The sequence below is a fragment of the Apus apus genome, chromosome 1 (assembly GCF_020740795.1).
Source record: "Apus apus isolate bApuApu2 chromosome 1, bApuApu2.pri.cur, whole genome shotgun sequence".
Taxonomy (NCBI): Eukaryota; Metazoa; Chordata; class Aves; order Apodiformes; family Apodidae; genus Apus; species Apus apus.
The window spans coordinates 61,098,102-61,113,139 of record NC_067282.1 but is presented as its reverse complement, the minus strand read 5'-3'; the positions used below and the strand labels follow the sequence as shown (position 1 = coordinate 61,113,139).

General features: G+C 43.1%; 1 protein-coding gene and 1 long non-coding RNA gene across 2 annotated transcripts; one reads left to right on the top strand and one right to left on the bottom strand.

Annotated features, from left to right (window-relative positions):
- Positions 1-1,382: 1,382 nt before the first annotated feature.
- LOC127386596 (uncharacterized) lies at positions 1,383-6,322 on the bottom strand. The gene is made up of 2 exons (XR_007889940.1): positions 6,154-6,322; positions 1,383-2,214 (listed from the first exon to the last, which is right to left on the bottom strand). It is a non-coding gene; the product is annotated as an uncharacterized LOC127386596 (long non-coding RNA).
- Positions 6,323-8,358: 2,036 nt separating this feature from the next.
- On the top strand, positions 8,359-14,476 carry ATP4B (ATPase H+/K+ transporting subunit beta). Its single transcript, XM_051623880.1, has 7 exons — positions 8,359-8,480; positions 9,800-9,928; positions 11,051-11,164; positions 11,944-12,143; positions 13,452-13,508; positions 14,058-14,150; positions 14,315-14,476. The coding sequence occupies exons 1-7, from the start codon at positions 8,369-8,371 to the stop codon at positions 14,474-14,476; spliced, it is 867 nt and encodes a 288-aa protein (XP_051479840.1). The 5' UTR covers positions 8,359-8,368.
- Positions 14,477-15,038: the final 562 nt, after the last annotated feature.

The window sequence follows — 15,038 nt, the reverse complement described above, 5'->3', positions numbered from 1 at the left end:
ATACTTGGTCCAGTCTTGTTCAGCATGTTCATCAATGACCCGGTTGAGGGGACAGAGTGTATCCTCAGCAAGTCTGATGATGATACCAGACTGGGAGGGGTGGCTGACACTCCAGAGGGCTGTGCTGCCATCCAGTGTGACCTGGACAGGATGGAGAGCTGGGCAGAGAGGAACCTAATGAGGTTCAACAACAGCAAGTGTAAGGTCCTGCACCTGGGGAGGAAGAATCCCATGCACCAATATAGGTTAGGGGTGGACCTGCTGGAAAGCAGTTCTGAGGAGAAGGATCTGGGAGTCCTGGTAGATGGTAAATTATCCATGAGCCAGCAAAGTGCCCATGTTGCCAAGAGGGCCAGTGGATTCCTGGGATGCATAAGGAAGAGTGTGGCCAGAAGGTCGAGAGAGGTCATTCTTCCCCTCTACTCTGCCCTGCTGAGGCCACATCTGGAATATTGCATCCAGTTCTGGGCTCCCCAGTTCAAGAGAGACAGAAAACTACTAGAGAGAGTCCAGTGGAGGGCAACAAAGATGAGTGGGGGATTGGAGCATCTCCCTAGTGAGGAAAGGCTGAGAGAGCTGGGACTCTGGAGATGAGAAGCCTGGGGATGAGAAGGCTGAAGGGAGACCTTATCAATGTATACAAGTAACTAAAGGGTGGGTGCAAGGAAGATGGAGACAGGCTCTTCTCAGTAGTCCCCAGTGTCAGAACAAGGGGCAATGGGTAAAGGTTGGAACATGGGAAGTTCCATTTAAATATGAGGAAAAACTTATTTATTGTGAGGGTGACACAGCCCTGGAACAGGTTGCCCAGGGAGGTTGTGGAGTCTCCATCTCCGGACACATTCAAGACCTGCCTGGATGCAGCCCTGAGTAATGTGCTCTGGGGCATCCTGCTTTAGTGGGGCAGTTGGACTGGATGATCTCTAGAGGTCCCTTCCAACTCTGGCAATTCCATGATTCCATGATTCTGTGAAACCAGGCCTGACAGGTGGAATAACTCTTAACAACATAGACAGTACAAACCATGCATAGCAATTTCAGATGGAATTTGAAGCTGCAAACCAGTGAAGAACAAGGTGCAAAAGCAGGTTTGCAATGTAAAAATGATCCTGCGTGGTTCCTTGAGTGAAGAAGCCCAAGAAGCCACCAACAAAGACATCTCTTTGCTCCTGGTGCAGGATTACAGATACTCACAACTCTCCATAGCCCCCACCAGACCCACCAGCAAGACACCACTCATTTCAGGACACCAAGGAGCAGGAGAATGGGAAACATAAGACCAGAAAAAGGGGTAGAGGCTAAAAAAGTGTGTGTATAGCTTTAACTGCATCATGATTCTTTCCTGCAACAGAGCTGGAGCAATAAGGATTAGACTCTTAAAATTACACTAACAACAAATTATTTGCTTTACTTGATGATCACACTTTTTGTCCATGAGCAAGATTTTGAGTGCAAGAAGAGACAGGGTGCAGATGGGGGGGGTGTTTGGCTGGGTGCATGGCTTCTTTCCTTGTAACACCACATGAAACTCTATGGCCTGTAGTAGTCTGTGCAGATGGAGAAATCCCTTTGGTGAAAGCTAATAAAGCCAGAACTGCTGGAATTGTTTCATGGGATGGTTCATGTTCCCAAGGACCCAGCTATTCTTCATCGTCTGATGACAGTGAGCACTAGTGTGTTGCTCCCACAACAGCAGACTCTGGCAATCAACCACGTCTGAAAGGAACATCAGTAGGGTTGGCTAGGTTTATTTTTGCATTCAGTTTAGCAGGTTTTCACAGCAATAAATTCCTTTAGTTTCTCAGGAGGTGGAGGAGGTGTGAAGGGAGCTGGCTGTGCTCATGGTGGGGTCAGCAGCCCTTGGACAAAAAAGAGAAGGACAGAAAAGTGAACACCTGCCAAGCTCCTTCCGGAGAACTGGGGTGAATGGCAGTTCAGCCCTGAAGAGAGGCTGCTTTGCCTTTTCCACAGCCCTGATCATGCTGTGCTATCATGAGTCCAGCATCATGCTTTTGCCAGCCCCCCTGCTTCCTCTTATCACTTGCCCTGAAGCTGGAAACAGCAGGGACATCAGTTGAGTTCTACTCCAAGATGTTGTCACTGTTTTCTTCCCTTGACTTTCTCAGGCTGCAGATCTGATGTCTTTATTCTCAAACTCAGCATAACTATATTTCCCAAGTCTGAAAAGTGCCAACACGTTTTCTCTTTGCCAACCTGTGAAACACAGGAGAGATGCAAATGAGAGGGATTGCTACTGAAACACACATTACAGCTAAAAAAACTGCAAAAAAATCCCCCCGAACCAGAAATTCCTAGATAAAATACAATCCTGAACATGACAAGTGTCTCTTCACTATGCATGACCATCTGAGGTGCTGGCAATGATCCATGCTGCGTACTCGTACGTTCTAAACTTCAGATTACAGCAATTGTCAGAAAATTTCCTTTACCATCTTCATGAGAAAGCCAGAGCAATCCTGGAACATCCCATCACCTACTGACCATTTGATAGAGAAAACAGCCACTGGCCAAAGAGAAAGGCATAAACCTTATTTCTCCCACTGCAGATGCACTTCAAATGTCAGCCCATGGAGCCTCACCCCACCTCCTGCTATACCAGGGTGGGTTTTTCTCTCAGCTGGTCTATGCCATGACCAGGGAGGCAGTATTGCAGCACACCACACATCCCTCTTTTGCGGAGCTGGGCAGAAATCATGGCTTTACATTTGGAGAGGGAGCAGCATGGTGGAGCCACCTGACACCTGCAGGCTGGGCCCCAGCGTGGTGCTGGCTGTGCTACGCTCAGGCAGCAGGCAGTGACCTGTCCCTCTGGGTATTTCCCTCAGCACCACCACCTCCTGCACAGCCCTCACCAGAGGGAGGGAGGAATCAGTGCTGTTATCACAAAGTTAATGTTTTATTAACACGTCGGTGCTGGGCACACTGACAGCAGCTCTGGTGGGTGATGATGGTGGGTGAGGAGCTCTGGGTGCCAGCATCAGGGTTTGTCACCCTCACAGTAAAGAAGTTTTTCCTCAGGTTCAGGTGGAACCTTCTGTGTTCTAGTTTGTATCCATTGTCCCTCATCCTATGACAAGTAACGACTGTAAAGTGATCGGCCCTTCCTTCTTGACACTCACCCTTCAGATATTTATATACATTAATAAGATCCCCTCTCAGTCTTCTCTAGACTAAACAGCCCCAGGTCTCTCAGCCTTTCCTCATAAAACAGGTGTTCCAGTCCCTAAAATCCTATTAAGGAATTAAGTCCTGTTGTTCATCTCTATACTTAATTATGTGAATTACATACACTGGGGTTTTTTGGGGATTTGTGGGCCTTGTGGGGTTTTGGGGGGTTTTTGTTTTGTTTTTTAAGGTAAGGTATTTAATAAACATAAACCTGGAAAATTCATACTTTTCCATTTTGGAGTCAAGCTGCCAGAAAAAGAAGGTATGATTTCCCTTCACTGAGGCACCTTCTGCCTGAAAATAGTTTTGACAGCTGCTGCTGTGCAGAGTTAGTACAATACAAGAACTCTCAGGCAGAGAGGAGCAGAGCTGCTCAGGGTTGTCACAGGGTTCTCTATTGTTTCCCACCAGGAATCCCACACCAGGATGTGTAGGACATCCAGCTCCAGGTTTTTTCCCATGACACTGAAGAGGGTGCAGCATATGCTCATTTTCATTGATTCCAGCAACAGAGCTGGAAGTGACCAACACAGAAATGCCAAGTGTTGCCATGTAAAGAACACTATCACAGGTTTTCTGTGTTAGGTATCCTTTTCTGGTTTGCATCCTGCTAATTAAAAATAGATTAGGACTGTAGATAGAGAGGAAGGCCTGTCTGGGAAGGGACCTTTGGTGGTTAGCTAATCCAGCCCTCTTTCAAGGCAGGGCCAGCCCTGAAGGTACAGCAGGTTGTGCAGGGTTGCATCCAGCTGGGTTTTTTTCTTCAAGGATGGAGACTGCATCACCTCTAGGGACTCCTGTTACTGCAGTGACCACCCTCATGGAAAAAAGCTTTCTCCTAGCTTGCTGGAGTTTCCTTTGCTGCCACCTATGTTTGTGGCTCAAAGAAGAGCTTGGCCCTATAACCTCCCTTTAGGCCACTGAAGACAGCAGTAGAATGTCCCTGCAGCCTTCCCCTGCCACTAAGCAAGGACACAGGGCTCCAGATGTAGCCTGGTGAGCCTGGGTGAAGGGGAAATACCCTGTTGCTCAGCTTCCCAGCTGCACTCTTCATGCTGCCTGGTGTGTGACACAGTGTCTTTGCTACAAAGGTGCACTACTCACTTATGTGCAACTTGTTCAGCAGGGCCCACTTGTCCTGTGCTATAGGGATGTGCTGTCCCAGGTGAAGACTCTGCCTTTGCCCTTGCTGAGCTCAGGAGGGTCTGGAGGGCCCTTCTGCAGCTAGCTATCATCTCTTGGAGTGGCAGCCTTGCCCTCCAGTGTGTCTACCATCCCTCCATGGTGCCCATGGTCAGTAAAGATGCTAAACAGCCTCCTGAGGGACACCACTCCATATTGGTTGCAGCTGGGTGTCTACCTGCTGACAAAAAAGCCATGTTCCCAGCTGCCCAGTCGCCATCCATCCTCCTGGTCTTCACCAAGCCAACACACAAGCTCCCTGTCTGGTTGCCATGTCGCAAGCTCTGCTGACATCAGATTGAATGACATCAAATTGCAAAGCCTCTGCTTTGCCCATCAGCCCACTCATCTCACAAGATAAAACACCCAGGCTGGTGGGTATGGTGCACCCTTGGTGAATCCCAGCCACCTTGTTGTCTTTCATGTGCTTGCAAATAGCTCCCAAGAGGAGTTACATGGTTTATCAGTAGCTACTTATTTTCTAACCAATCCCATTTTTAAAATTATATTTAGAAATCATGTAAGTGAAATGCAGCTTTTAACTAAAACTGTTTCTGCACTTATCCACCTAGTGTTAAATAGAAAGTTCACAAGCACCAGGTGACTGCCACAAGCAGTTGGCTGGTGGCACAGACAGCATCACTTCCACAAGCAAGTTTTGTCTTTCTTCAACAAAATTCAGGTTTCTCAGCTCAGATCTACTGATGCATCACTCTCCATATGCTGACATCTTTCCCTTGCACAGACAAATATCTGTAATTTTCATTAACAATTTGCAATACTGAAGGAGACATCTGAAAGATAAACCATCTCAATATAACCACCCACTGTTATATGACTTTCTCTTACTTGATTTTTTATGTAAATGCAGTTTTGTAATTTATAGGTTCTCATATATTTATGTATTTAATTTCTATACCAGTTGAAATTGTGTACAGTAAGGATATAATAAAATTCTACTAATTCTATTTACACATTTATATTAATGTTGTTACTGAATTTATGTCATTTGTATTTCTGGAGCTTCTAGTCACAGCAGATTTCCATCTGTAATACTGTTCTGATTTAGTCTTACCTTTTATTCTGCTGTATATTTGCATTTTCAGTTTTCACTGAACTTTACTAACCCCAGTTTAGAAATAAGGAAATTTAATTTATATCATCCACTTAAATCATTTAGCTTCCTTATTCTTGCCTAATACAACCGGCACTGTTGAATCTAGGTTAGCAGATAATGTACAGGTTACAGGCAGCATTAAAAGCAGTCAGGCCTTCCCCCCATTTGAAATCTGGCTTTGCTTTCCTTCAGGAAAACTTTATTTTAACCCATTGGGATGAAAGCAGCTGATGGGGCTCCTCTCCCATTGCCCTCATGCTCCCATTAAGCTGCCCGGTGCCTTTCTCTCCCTCCAGCACATGACTCTTGTGTTATGGTCTCCTTCACACTGCATGGCCACACCTGGGTGAGTGGTGCTGAACTCAGCAGAGTTTTAGGTTCCCCAGACAGTGATAGATTGGAACAGACAGGATATAATATAAGAGGGAAGAGCACATGAAATCCTTGGCCTTATTTTTCTTTAGAGTACAAACTCCTAAGTTTTGTGAGGCTCCATCCACTTTCCATGCAGACACCCGCACTCTTCTGGTTTCTACATCATCTTCACTGTGTGAAAACAGAAGAAACAATTTCCTTTTGAACATAATTTGGGATTTCATTTCATTATTAGTCATCAATGTGTTGTTTAGTTGTCTACTGAAGTCTTTTTACTGCTAAATTCTCACCTTTCTGCAGGCAGTTCACAGTGCTCTTTCTTCAGAAAGCTTCTAACTCCACACCTCGTCCAGTTCAGTTTCTCCCTCAATCAGATTATCCTCAGGGGTTCCTGCTCAATAAAAAGATGGTTAAAACCTGCTGAAGACCTGCTACTTCCCTCCCTGCTTTTCCCCCTAAACTGCTGTCACTTTGAAACCACTACATTGGAACCTCCACAAGCCTTTTAACCTTTGGGCAGCTGTTTCATTTTCGTCATTTTCAGGCCACTGTTCAACCTTCTTGTCTTCTTTTAACTTTTAAAAAATCCCCCTCAGTTATCCTGAGTATCAGTCAGCTCATGGTGCAATGACTGAAAGTAATTTTTTCTTCACCCTCCTCTCCTTTCAATGGGGCACGCAAATTGGTCAAATGTCTGTAAATCTTACTTTTCTTTTGCTTGACCTGGCTCTTATTTCATCATCTGAATACGAGTTCAATCATCCCAAATTGGTAGCTACTCTGCTAAACTGTCACACTGCCTGATCTGAGGCAGAAAACCACAATAAATCTCTCTGTTCAGAAACTCAGCATTAGTTAGCTGACAATAACACTGCCATAGTACTCCAGCTGACAGGCTCAGTTACTGCTATCTTAATGTCCAGATCACAGAATCATCATAGAATGTTTTGGGTTGGAAGGGACCTTAAAGATCATCTAGTTCCAACCCCCCTGCGTGGGCAGGGACACCTCCCACTAGACCAGGCTCAGAGCCCCATCCAAACTGGCCTTGAACATTTCCAGGAATGAGGCAGCCACAATGTCCTTGGACAACCTGTGCCAGGGTCTCACCACCCTCACAGTAAAGAATTTCTTCCTAGTATTTAACCTAAATCTCCCCTCTTCCAGTTTGAAACTGTTATCCCTTGTGCTGTCACTACAAGCCCTTGTAAAACGTACCTCTCCAGCTTTCCTGTAGGCCCCTTTCAGGTGCTGGAAGGCTGCTTTGAAGTCATATATGTGCCTATTTTTAAGACTTCACCTCCACAATATGTGCTGTGAAGTGAGTGAAAGGCAGAGAACACCAATAAATCCATTTTAAAGGGACAGAACTCTGACCCTGCTGCATTCACTTGGCAATTTGGGGGGTTTACATTACTGAGGTTTGTAAGAGAGCAAGAGCATTAGCAAACACCATTGACAAGCAACAAGGACACCAGAGTGCCTGGAAGGGCAGTCCTAAAACCCAAGCTTCCCTTGCAGCAGGGGTGTTTAGAGACCCCCTTGGCTCTGCCACTTGACCTGTGCCCTTCGCTTTTCCATCTGCAGGAGCTGCTGGGGACACTTTTCAGCCCTGCTCCTCTGTGCACAGAGTGAGTTCAGGGTTGGACATCTCCCTCTGAAGATACCAGAGCCTTTGACTGTAAAGCAGATAAAAAAGGTAGTTAAATTACATCCATATGTTCTCTGCATCATATAACTTTATGGCAAAACTTATATTATTATATTATTGCATTATCACTTTATTTATTTATTCACAGGAATGGAGGAGATGATTAAGACTCAGCATCTATTTCTAAAGAATCTAGACACCTGTTTATGACATGAACTCACTAAATCTGAAAGTTCCACCAGCTTGGCTATTTTGCTTGCCTTCTGCTCACAAGCAACATGTCAAGCAAGAAACAGAGAGAGAGAAAAGAAAGAATGATAAGTAAGAAAAATAAAGGACCAAAGAAAGAGAGAAAAAAAGGAGAAGACAGGAGAGGAGAGGAGAGGAGAGGAGAGGAGAGGAGAGGAGAGGAGAGGAGAGGAGAGGAGAGGAGAGGAGAGGAGAAAGAAAAGACAGAAGATAAAGCCTAGAGAGAAACAGGTTCTCCTTTGCTTTATCTGATCTGATAACAACTATTGCACTCAGTTAATCGCAAGCCCCGCAGGCACTTGGCAAAATGCGTAACTGCTGATCAGCTAAGGTGGCCGAGAGAAAGGAGAAGGGCATTTGAAAGAAACTAACTTTTCTTTGCCAGCCTCAACACCTACATTATCAACACCCTTTATAAAGAATTGTATCTGCTGCAGGTTGATAATGGTGAGCAGGGGCTTTCATTGGTATAGAAAGTAATCTCAGTGACCTTCAGGGGAGACGAAGGTATAAAAACCAAAGTGTTTTTCTTGGGTGACTGCTTGGGCACCGGTTGAACATCTTAGTTTCTGAGAAGGATACATTTTGGGGAAAATTTTGAGAAAATGGCAACTTTAAATGAAAAGAAGACTTGCAGCGAGCGGATGGAAAATTTTCGGCGTTTTGTCTGGAATCCAGAAACAAAGCTCTTTATGGGAAGGTCATTAATTAACTGGGGTAGGTTTCCACATGCAAGAGTTTTCTCTTCCTTCTGGTATGCTTAAAAATCTTGGGGAGGTAGAGGGGGCAGAGGGGTGGTCCTAATGAATGGGACAAAATCTTGTGATAGATGTGTTGCAATTGTTGAAAACAACAATTCTCATACATGCCTCTGAGCCACTTTTAGGGTGGCCCTATAAGCTGAGTCAATCAGATAAAAACTTTGACTGAAGTAGTTCCTGCAAATGTACTTTTAACTGGTTTTGGAACAAATACTTCAAAAGGACAAAACTTAACACATTTACAGGTAACTTAATAGCTAAGAGCCACGGTTAGTGTGGTTCTGACATTGCTGACTAAGGGGGGTGGGTTCTGGTATACAGAGAATTTTGATTAACTGGTGGGTTTTGTCCAATCCTTTGGGACCGTGTTTTCCTTTTCTGAAATTCCTTTCTAAGTTATTGCCTGCTCAGCAGATCTTTCTTATAACCATGCCCTAGTGCATATTTCAGCTGAGTCTCCCTATGTCCCTTGTATCTACAACGTATTTTCTGATCTACATTCTGGGTAGGGCAGTCCTGACCATTGTAAGGGAGGTCCCTGCTCTTCCTACAAATCATAAAAGTAGCTGCAAGTTTCCAAGTGATTTTTTTCTGCTGTGAAGACCATGAATTTAGCTTATTTGCCACATTTAAAAATGGAATTTTACAGAAAATGAAAGCAAAATGTGAGTCTTTCCAGTTTGGAGAGAAGAAGGTGATGCAGGGCACCGATGATTAGAGGAAGTGGTTTCTGATGTCCCCCCCAAAATACCCTCTGGCTGCTTGTAAGGCACCAACCATCTGTGAGACACATTATACACATACAGACAGAAACACAACATTATTCTGCATCTCACACCAGAACAAAACAGCAAGATGACACACTTTGTTGAAGTTGTTTTCAGCAGTAAATGGCAGCAAAGCGATAGGGGTCTAAAATCAACAAGCCTGAATTACTGGCATCCAAATAACACAAGGAGAAACTTGATTTTGTTGAAGAAATACTTTGGCTGTGTTGCTTTGTAATGGAATCACAGAATACCAAATTGGAAAGGACCTCAAAGATAATTTGTTCCAACATTTCTTGGCAAAAGCATGTCCACCTCCAAATTTTTCTAGAAGGTTTTGAGGGTACAGAAAAAGACTCAGAACACCAGTCTGTTTGCTGGGAAAATCTCCCCAGGGTCAAGGATGGAAAGGAGATGACTGCTGCTGCAGGAAACATCCCAGCCATGGAGGGATCACTGCATCACCTTGCTCAAAAAATAAGACTTTGCCCCCATTTTTTTTCCACAGTGTGGATCAGCTTGTACTACCTGGCTTTCTACGTGGTGATGTCGGGGCTGTTTGCACTCTCCATTTATTCTTTAATGAGGACAATTAATCCATATGAGCCGGATTACCAAGACCAGCTGAAATCCCCAGGTACTGCCACTTTTCAGCCAGGTGCTGCCTTGGGGGGGAGTTAAGCCCCCCCTGGCTCCTGCATGGGGCTGAGCTGAGGGGCATCAGCACAGCCTGGGTGTAAGAACAAACATGGAATAAATCAGGTCGATTCTCCCCGAATGATCCCTGCAAAATTTAGCCTCTGCTTAAAAACACTTTTAGGCTAAAAAAAAGTATTGATTTAATTTATTCATTTAAATATTTTTCTGTATAAATATCTATCTCCTCTCCTCACAGACAGGGATCAGCCTCTGGGGAAACACTGGTTTTTGCTCCAGCCTCCCAAGCACCCTGGAGGGTTTTGGGGTGCCTGGCAAGACAGAGGGGTGGTGGGGCAAGCAACCTGGGGTGGGTATTTCCACACGTGCTGGCAGAATAGAAAGTGCCTGGAAGAGCAGGAATCCCTCCCTGATGGGGTATGCTATGCAAGTAACCAAGCAAGTAAAAATCAGACAATAGGGTTAGAAATAAAAAATTGTGGGACATGAAGTGAGACTGGGAAGGGGGATCACAGTATCAAGGAGAGATCATCAGTGCATACTCTTAAAATTTCACCCATCTAATGGCTTGTTTTTACAAACAATGGGATGGAAAAGATGAATTTTTTGAAGCTGTAGTCCTAAAAATTATTCTGTCTGCCTGTTGATGAATTTTGAAGTTCCTTTTTCCGCTATTCAGTAAGCTTAATGTTTGCTGGCAAAATAATGCCTGTAAAATGTTAAGCGTGGCTTTTTCAAAAGCTGTTTCCTACACTTCAGTATGATCTGTTTCTTTAAGCTGATGTGACTATTGTAACTGTTATTTTTAACAAGTTCGGGGGAAATCCAGTGCGATTGCTGTAATAATTTTGCAAGCTGTTCTGATAACAGATGGACACAAAAATAAGAGTTTCAGCAGCAGCAGAAACTTTAGGTTTTCCTTTGAACAACTCAGAGCTGAGATGGTTTCTGTACGTGGTTAAATCTTCCCCAGCAAAGCTTGGGGATCTCCTACATTTACAATAACGCGCCTTGATGCAGCATAACCACCATTGACAACTTAAACAAACCTGTGCCTGGCACCTCTCCTCTGCTTTGCCTTCCCTCTTCTTCCCCCATGAAGGTGTAACGTTACGACCTGACGTTTACGGAGACAGAGGACTACAAATTTATTACAACGTATCTGACAACAAAACCTGGGAAGGTTTAGTGACAACTCTTCAGACTTTTCTGAGAGGTAAAAATGAGGTTTCCTGCATTGTATTTCAGAAACATTCTGTTGCATCTCCCTCATTGGATCTGAGGACCTAAAGTCAGTGTTTCCATTTCCTAGTTGTCCTTCAGGTATCAGAGATTTTGAGTGGAAAATGCATCTTCTGAAAGGGACAAGCAAATCACTTAATGAATCTATAAATCAAACATATGTAAATATGTCTATTAAAGCAGAGCTTTTAGTTGCTGCTTCCAAGCTTTTACCTTTTTTTTTTTTTTTAAGCTTGATTAGCCTTAATAAAATAGGCTAATACAAAGTTTGAAGAGGATAAAAAAGGTGTTCAAAACTAGTCTCATCTTAATTAATGTAATATTGTACCTGACTACAAATACCAAAGTGCCATAATAAGTCTTTTGAAGCTATTGCATAGGGCCATCAGAGGGTACAGTCAAAGCAGATTAGGTGCTCCATTTGCCTATTCATATCTTAATACTTTTATATTCCTTGTGAATGCTAATATCATATTTCTGTGTTTCTCATATACATACTGAGAAAAATTATGTTTTAAATGGACTTTAGATGGAGCTATCAACACAAACTGCCAGCCTTAACTCAATTTGATCAATTTATTTTCTTTGTCTGGGTATTCTAAATAAAAGCCACAAACAACGAAAACTCAAGCAATTTAAACTTCACTTAAGTACAGTTTCCCTTGATATAACCTCCAGCCTGATACTGGGAGGTATAATTTATACATGAAAAACTTCAGAGGAGAATTTTTCTTTCTTCCTTCACACATCTAGCATATACGCCAGCTGCTCAGCATCTAAACATCAACTGCACCGGCGACACATACTTCATTCAGGACACCTTTGACGGCCCGAACAAAACAAAACTATCCTGTAAATTTACTTCAGATATGCTTCAAAACTGCTCCGGCATCACTGACCCTACTTTTGGATTTCCAGAGGGAAAACCCTGTTTTATTATAAAAATGAACAGGGTAAGTACAAGCTCAAAGTGCTGAGCAGGAATTCACAAAAACAAAACATCAAACAAACCAAGAACTCAAGTCTCTGCTGGGAACCTGCTACATTGTCTGCTGGCACGGGCTCTAATCTCTGTTCTGGGAAGACAAATTTATGTGCTTTTCCAGACTTGGAGTTACTCAAGAAATAGTGAGACCTGGTCACCATCCCTAGGAGAGAAGACGGGGAAAAGTGATATTTAAACCAGCTCTCTAAAGCCTTGGGTTTTGTTTAGCTTTGTTACCATATCCGTGGTGCTGCCATACAACAAACTAGCACGTAAAACAGTTTTGTTCAGCAATACCACAATCCTGTGCCTTCAGCTAAGGCATTAAGATGTGACAGTAACTGATTTCTGAGAGGTGATACTTGCACATCTTATTTCTTCACGCTGCAAAGAAAATCTTTAGCAGCACTTGTAAAAACAAAATCCAAACATGGATTTAATTTTTTTTCAGTAAAAAACAGCAACACTTGATTTATTTATTTGAGAGAAAAAGGGGAATCTTCCATTCCTCCTTAATTTTTTTCAGGACATAGACAAAAGCATAACTATTTTATTTTCCTTTTCAGGTAAGACTGTGAGCTTTCTAGTTCAATTTCAGTACAAAGTGAAGAATTTGTATGCTCCACCAGCTCCTGACAGACAAAACCATTTCATTTTCAGTTGAGCTTGCACCCTAGATTTGGGCAACGAGTATTTTCAAGCATCTGCCCAAGGTCCAGCTTTGAAAGGAAAGCTGAGACCCTGATTTTAGCATAAGAAACACTGGCTTTTCCCAAAAAAGTTTTCCTTCATTCAGCAAGGCTGCACACCTGCCCGGGCAGGGGAAAAGCAGCCAAATAGTGCCTGGGTGGCTTTACCTCCTTTCCCCTTTGCCACCACAGGGTGTGACCCTGCTATTTTGGCAGGATCAGATAGGACAAAGAGCTTCAGCCAAAGCCCAGGCATATGATTAAAGGCACAGGGATTCAGCTTCTCCTTTATTTTCTTGCAATTAGCTGCTTTAAGAGAACACCCAACTCTGAAGAAGCAGTGTGAGCTGGACTTGCCAGGAGGTGATGCCTGGACAGAGCCCACCTGCAATGCCCACCCCAGGCAGCACTGAGTTCTGCTTCTTCAATAGCCAAACACATTTTTTTTCACCCAGGTACTTAAGACGAGGTGATCCGTTTGCCTTATGCAGAAACTTCTTAAGCAGCATCTGAAGCTCAGTTAATCACTTGCTCATTTTTATCTCAAAACAACTTCCAGACAACCGAACATGTGCATTCTGTTTCAGATTATAAAATTTTTGCCTGGCAATGGCACTGCCCCAAGAGTGGACTGCACATATGTGGTAAGTGTATGAGGCTTGGGCCTCAAAAATTTCAAGCACAGCAGCTCTGAAAGCAAGTGAAGTGCAGGTGTGACCAGAAAGATTACCCAGCAGCTCTGGAAGTCAGGTAGTTCTGGCCAAATACTCAGTTCTGTGCAATTTCTTGCATCAGCAGACATCCTAAGAACAGCAAAAAAGTACTTGCTTAGTTTTAAATCACCCAATCGTTTGCCCATCCTGCAAAGAACACTTGTTTGCTTTCAGCTCCCACTAGCAAAGTTCACACCTCAGAGCAGCTCCTTCAGGTTCTCTGCACATTCCTGCAGGTTCTTCTTCACTGAAATCCCGACTGCTATGGAACAACACTTGCCTGTTTTTCTTGGTAATAGGAACAGCATGCCATTTTCACTTTTATTTGAAAGAAAATAAAAATAAGACCAGTACTAAACAGGCTTCTGAGCTGGAATTTTAATACCTGCTGTGCAGCTTTTAGCAGCAGTAAATCACTTGCCTGGGGCTGGCTCATGATTGCCCAGCCCACAGAGCTGCTTATTCTGGCTTTACAAACAGGGTGACAAGTCTGGCCTACTGGAGGTGGACTACTACCCCGTGAATGGTACCTTCAACCTGCACTACTTCCCTTACTATGGAAAAAAGGCACAGGTGGGTGCTCATGTATTTTAATACCACTTTTCTCCTTCCTCTTTGTATAAGACAGAAAGTATGGAGTATCTCTGCAGGAGATAATTGGAGAGAAGGCCATTTTTAAGACTTTATTTTTAAACTGGTAGTGTCAAATTACTCAAGTATTTTTTCTTTCCTCCCAGCCAAGCTACAGCAATCCTTTGGTAGCTGTGAAATTTCTCAACATTACAAGGAATGTAGAAGTTACAATCGTGTGCAAAATCATTGGAGCTGGAATTACTTTTGATAATGTTCATGACCCATATGAAGGAAAAGTGGAATTTAAATTGAAAATAGAAGACTGAGCAGCAACAGAGACAGTTCTGAAATACACAAGAAGAGTGAGTTACCTGTTATCACATTCATCCATATTTATTTTCTATGATTTCTGTATAAATTTATGCAAATTACAGTGCAAAGAGACATTTTCTACTGAAAAAAATGACCCATATAGCTAAAAAAAAAAATCAAGATACAACTCTCACTGTGCGAAGTAGACAGAGATAATCTTGACTAAGTAGCTTGCTATTCCAAGACTATGGCATGCTGCTGCCTTCGTGCAAGTATTGTACAAAACAAATTCCCTCTAAACTGCACAGCTGTGCCTTCAAAGAAAATAAATGTAGGATGAAAACATCATTTTCAGTCACTTCCCAAACCATAATAAAAAACTGATGTATAAAACAAACCTTGGATATTGAGAAATAATTAAGACTGCTAGAAAAAAACCCCAATACTTTCAAATATTAGCAAGTAATATAATTCTCAATCTCTCTTGTATAGGATGTCTAAATTGTAAAAGTGTATTAAAATGATCTGTACCCCAGTGCATTGTCTTTTTTGCACTAGTAAGCCAAGTGACATTTT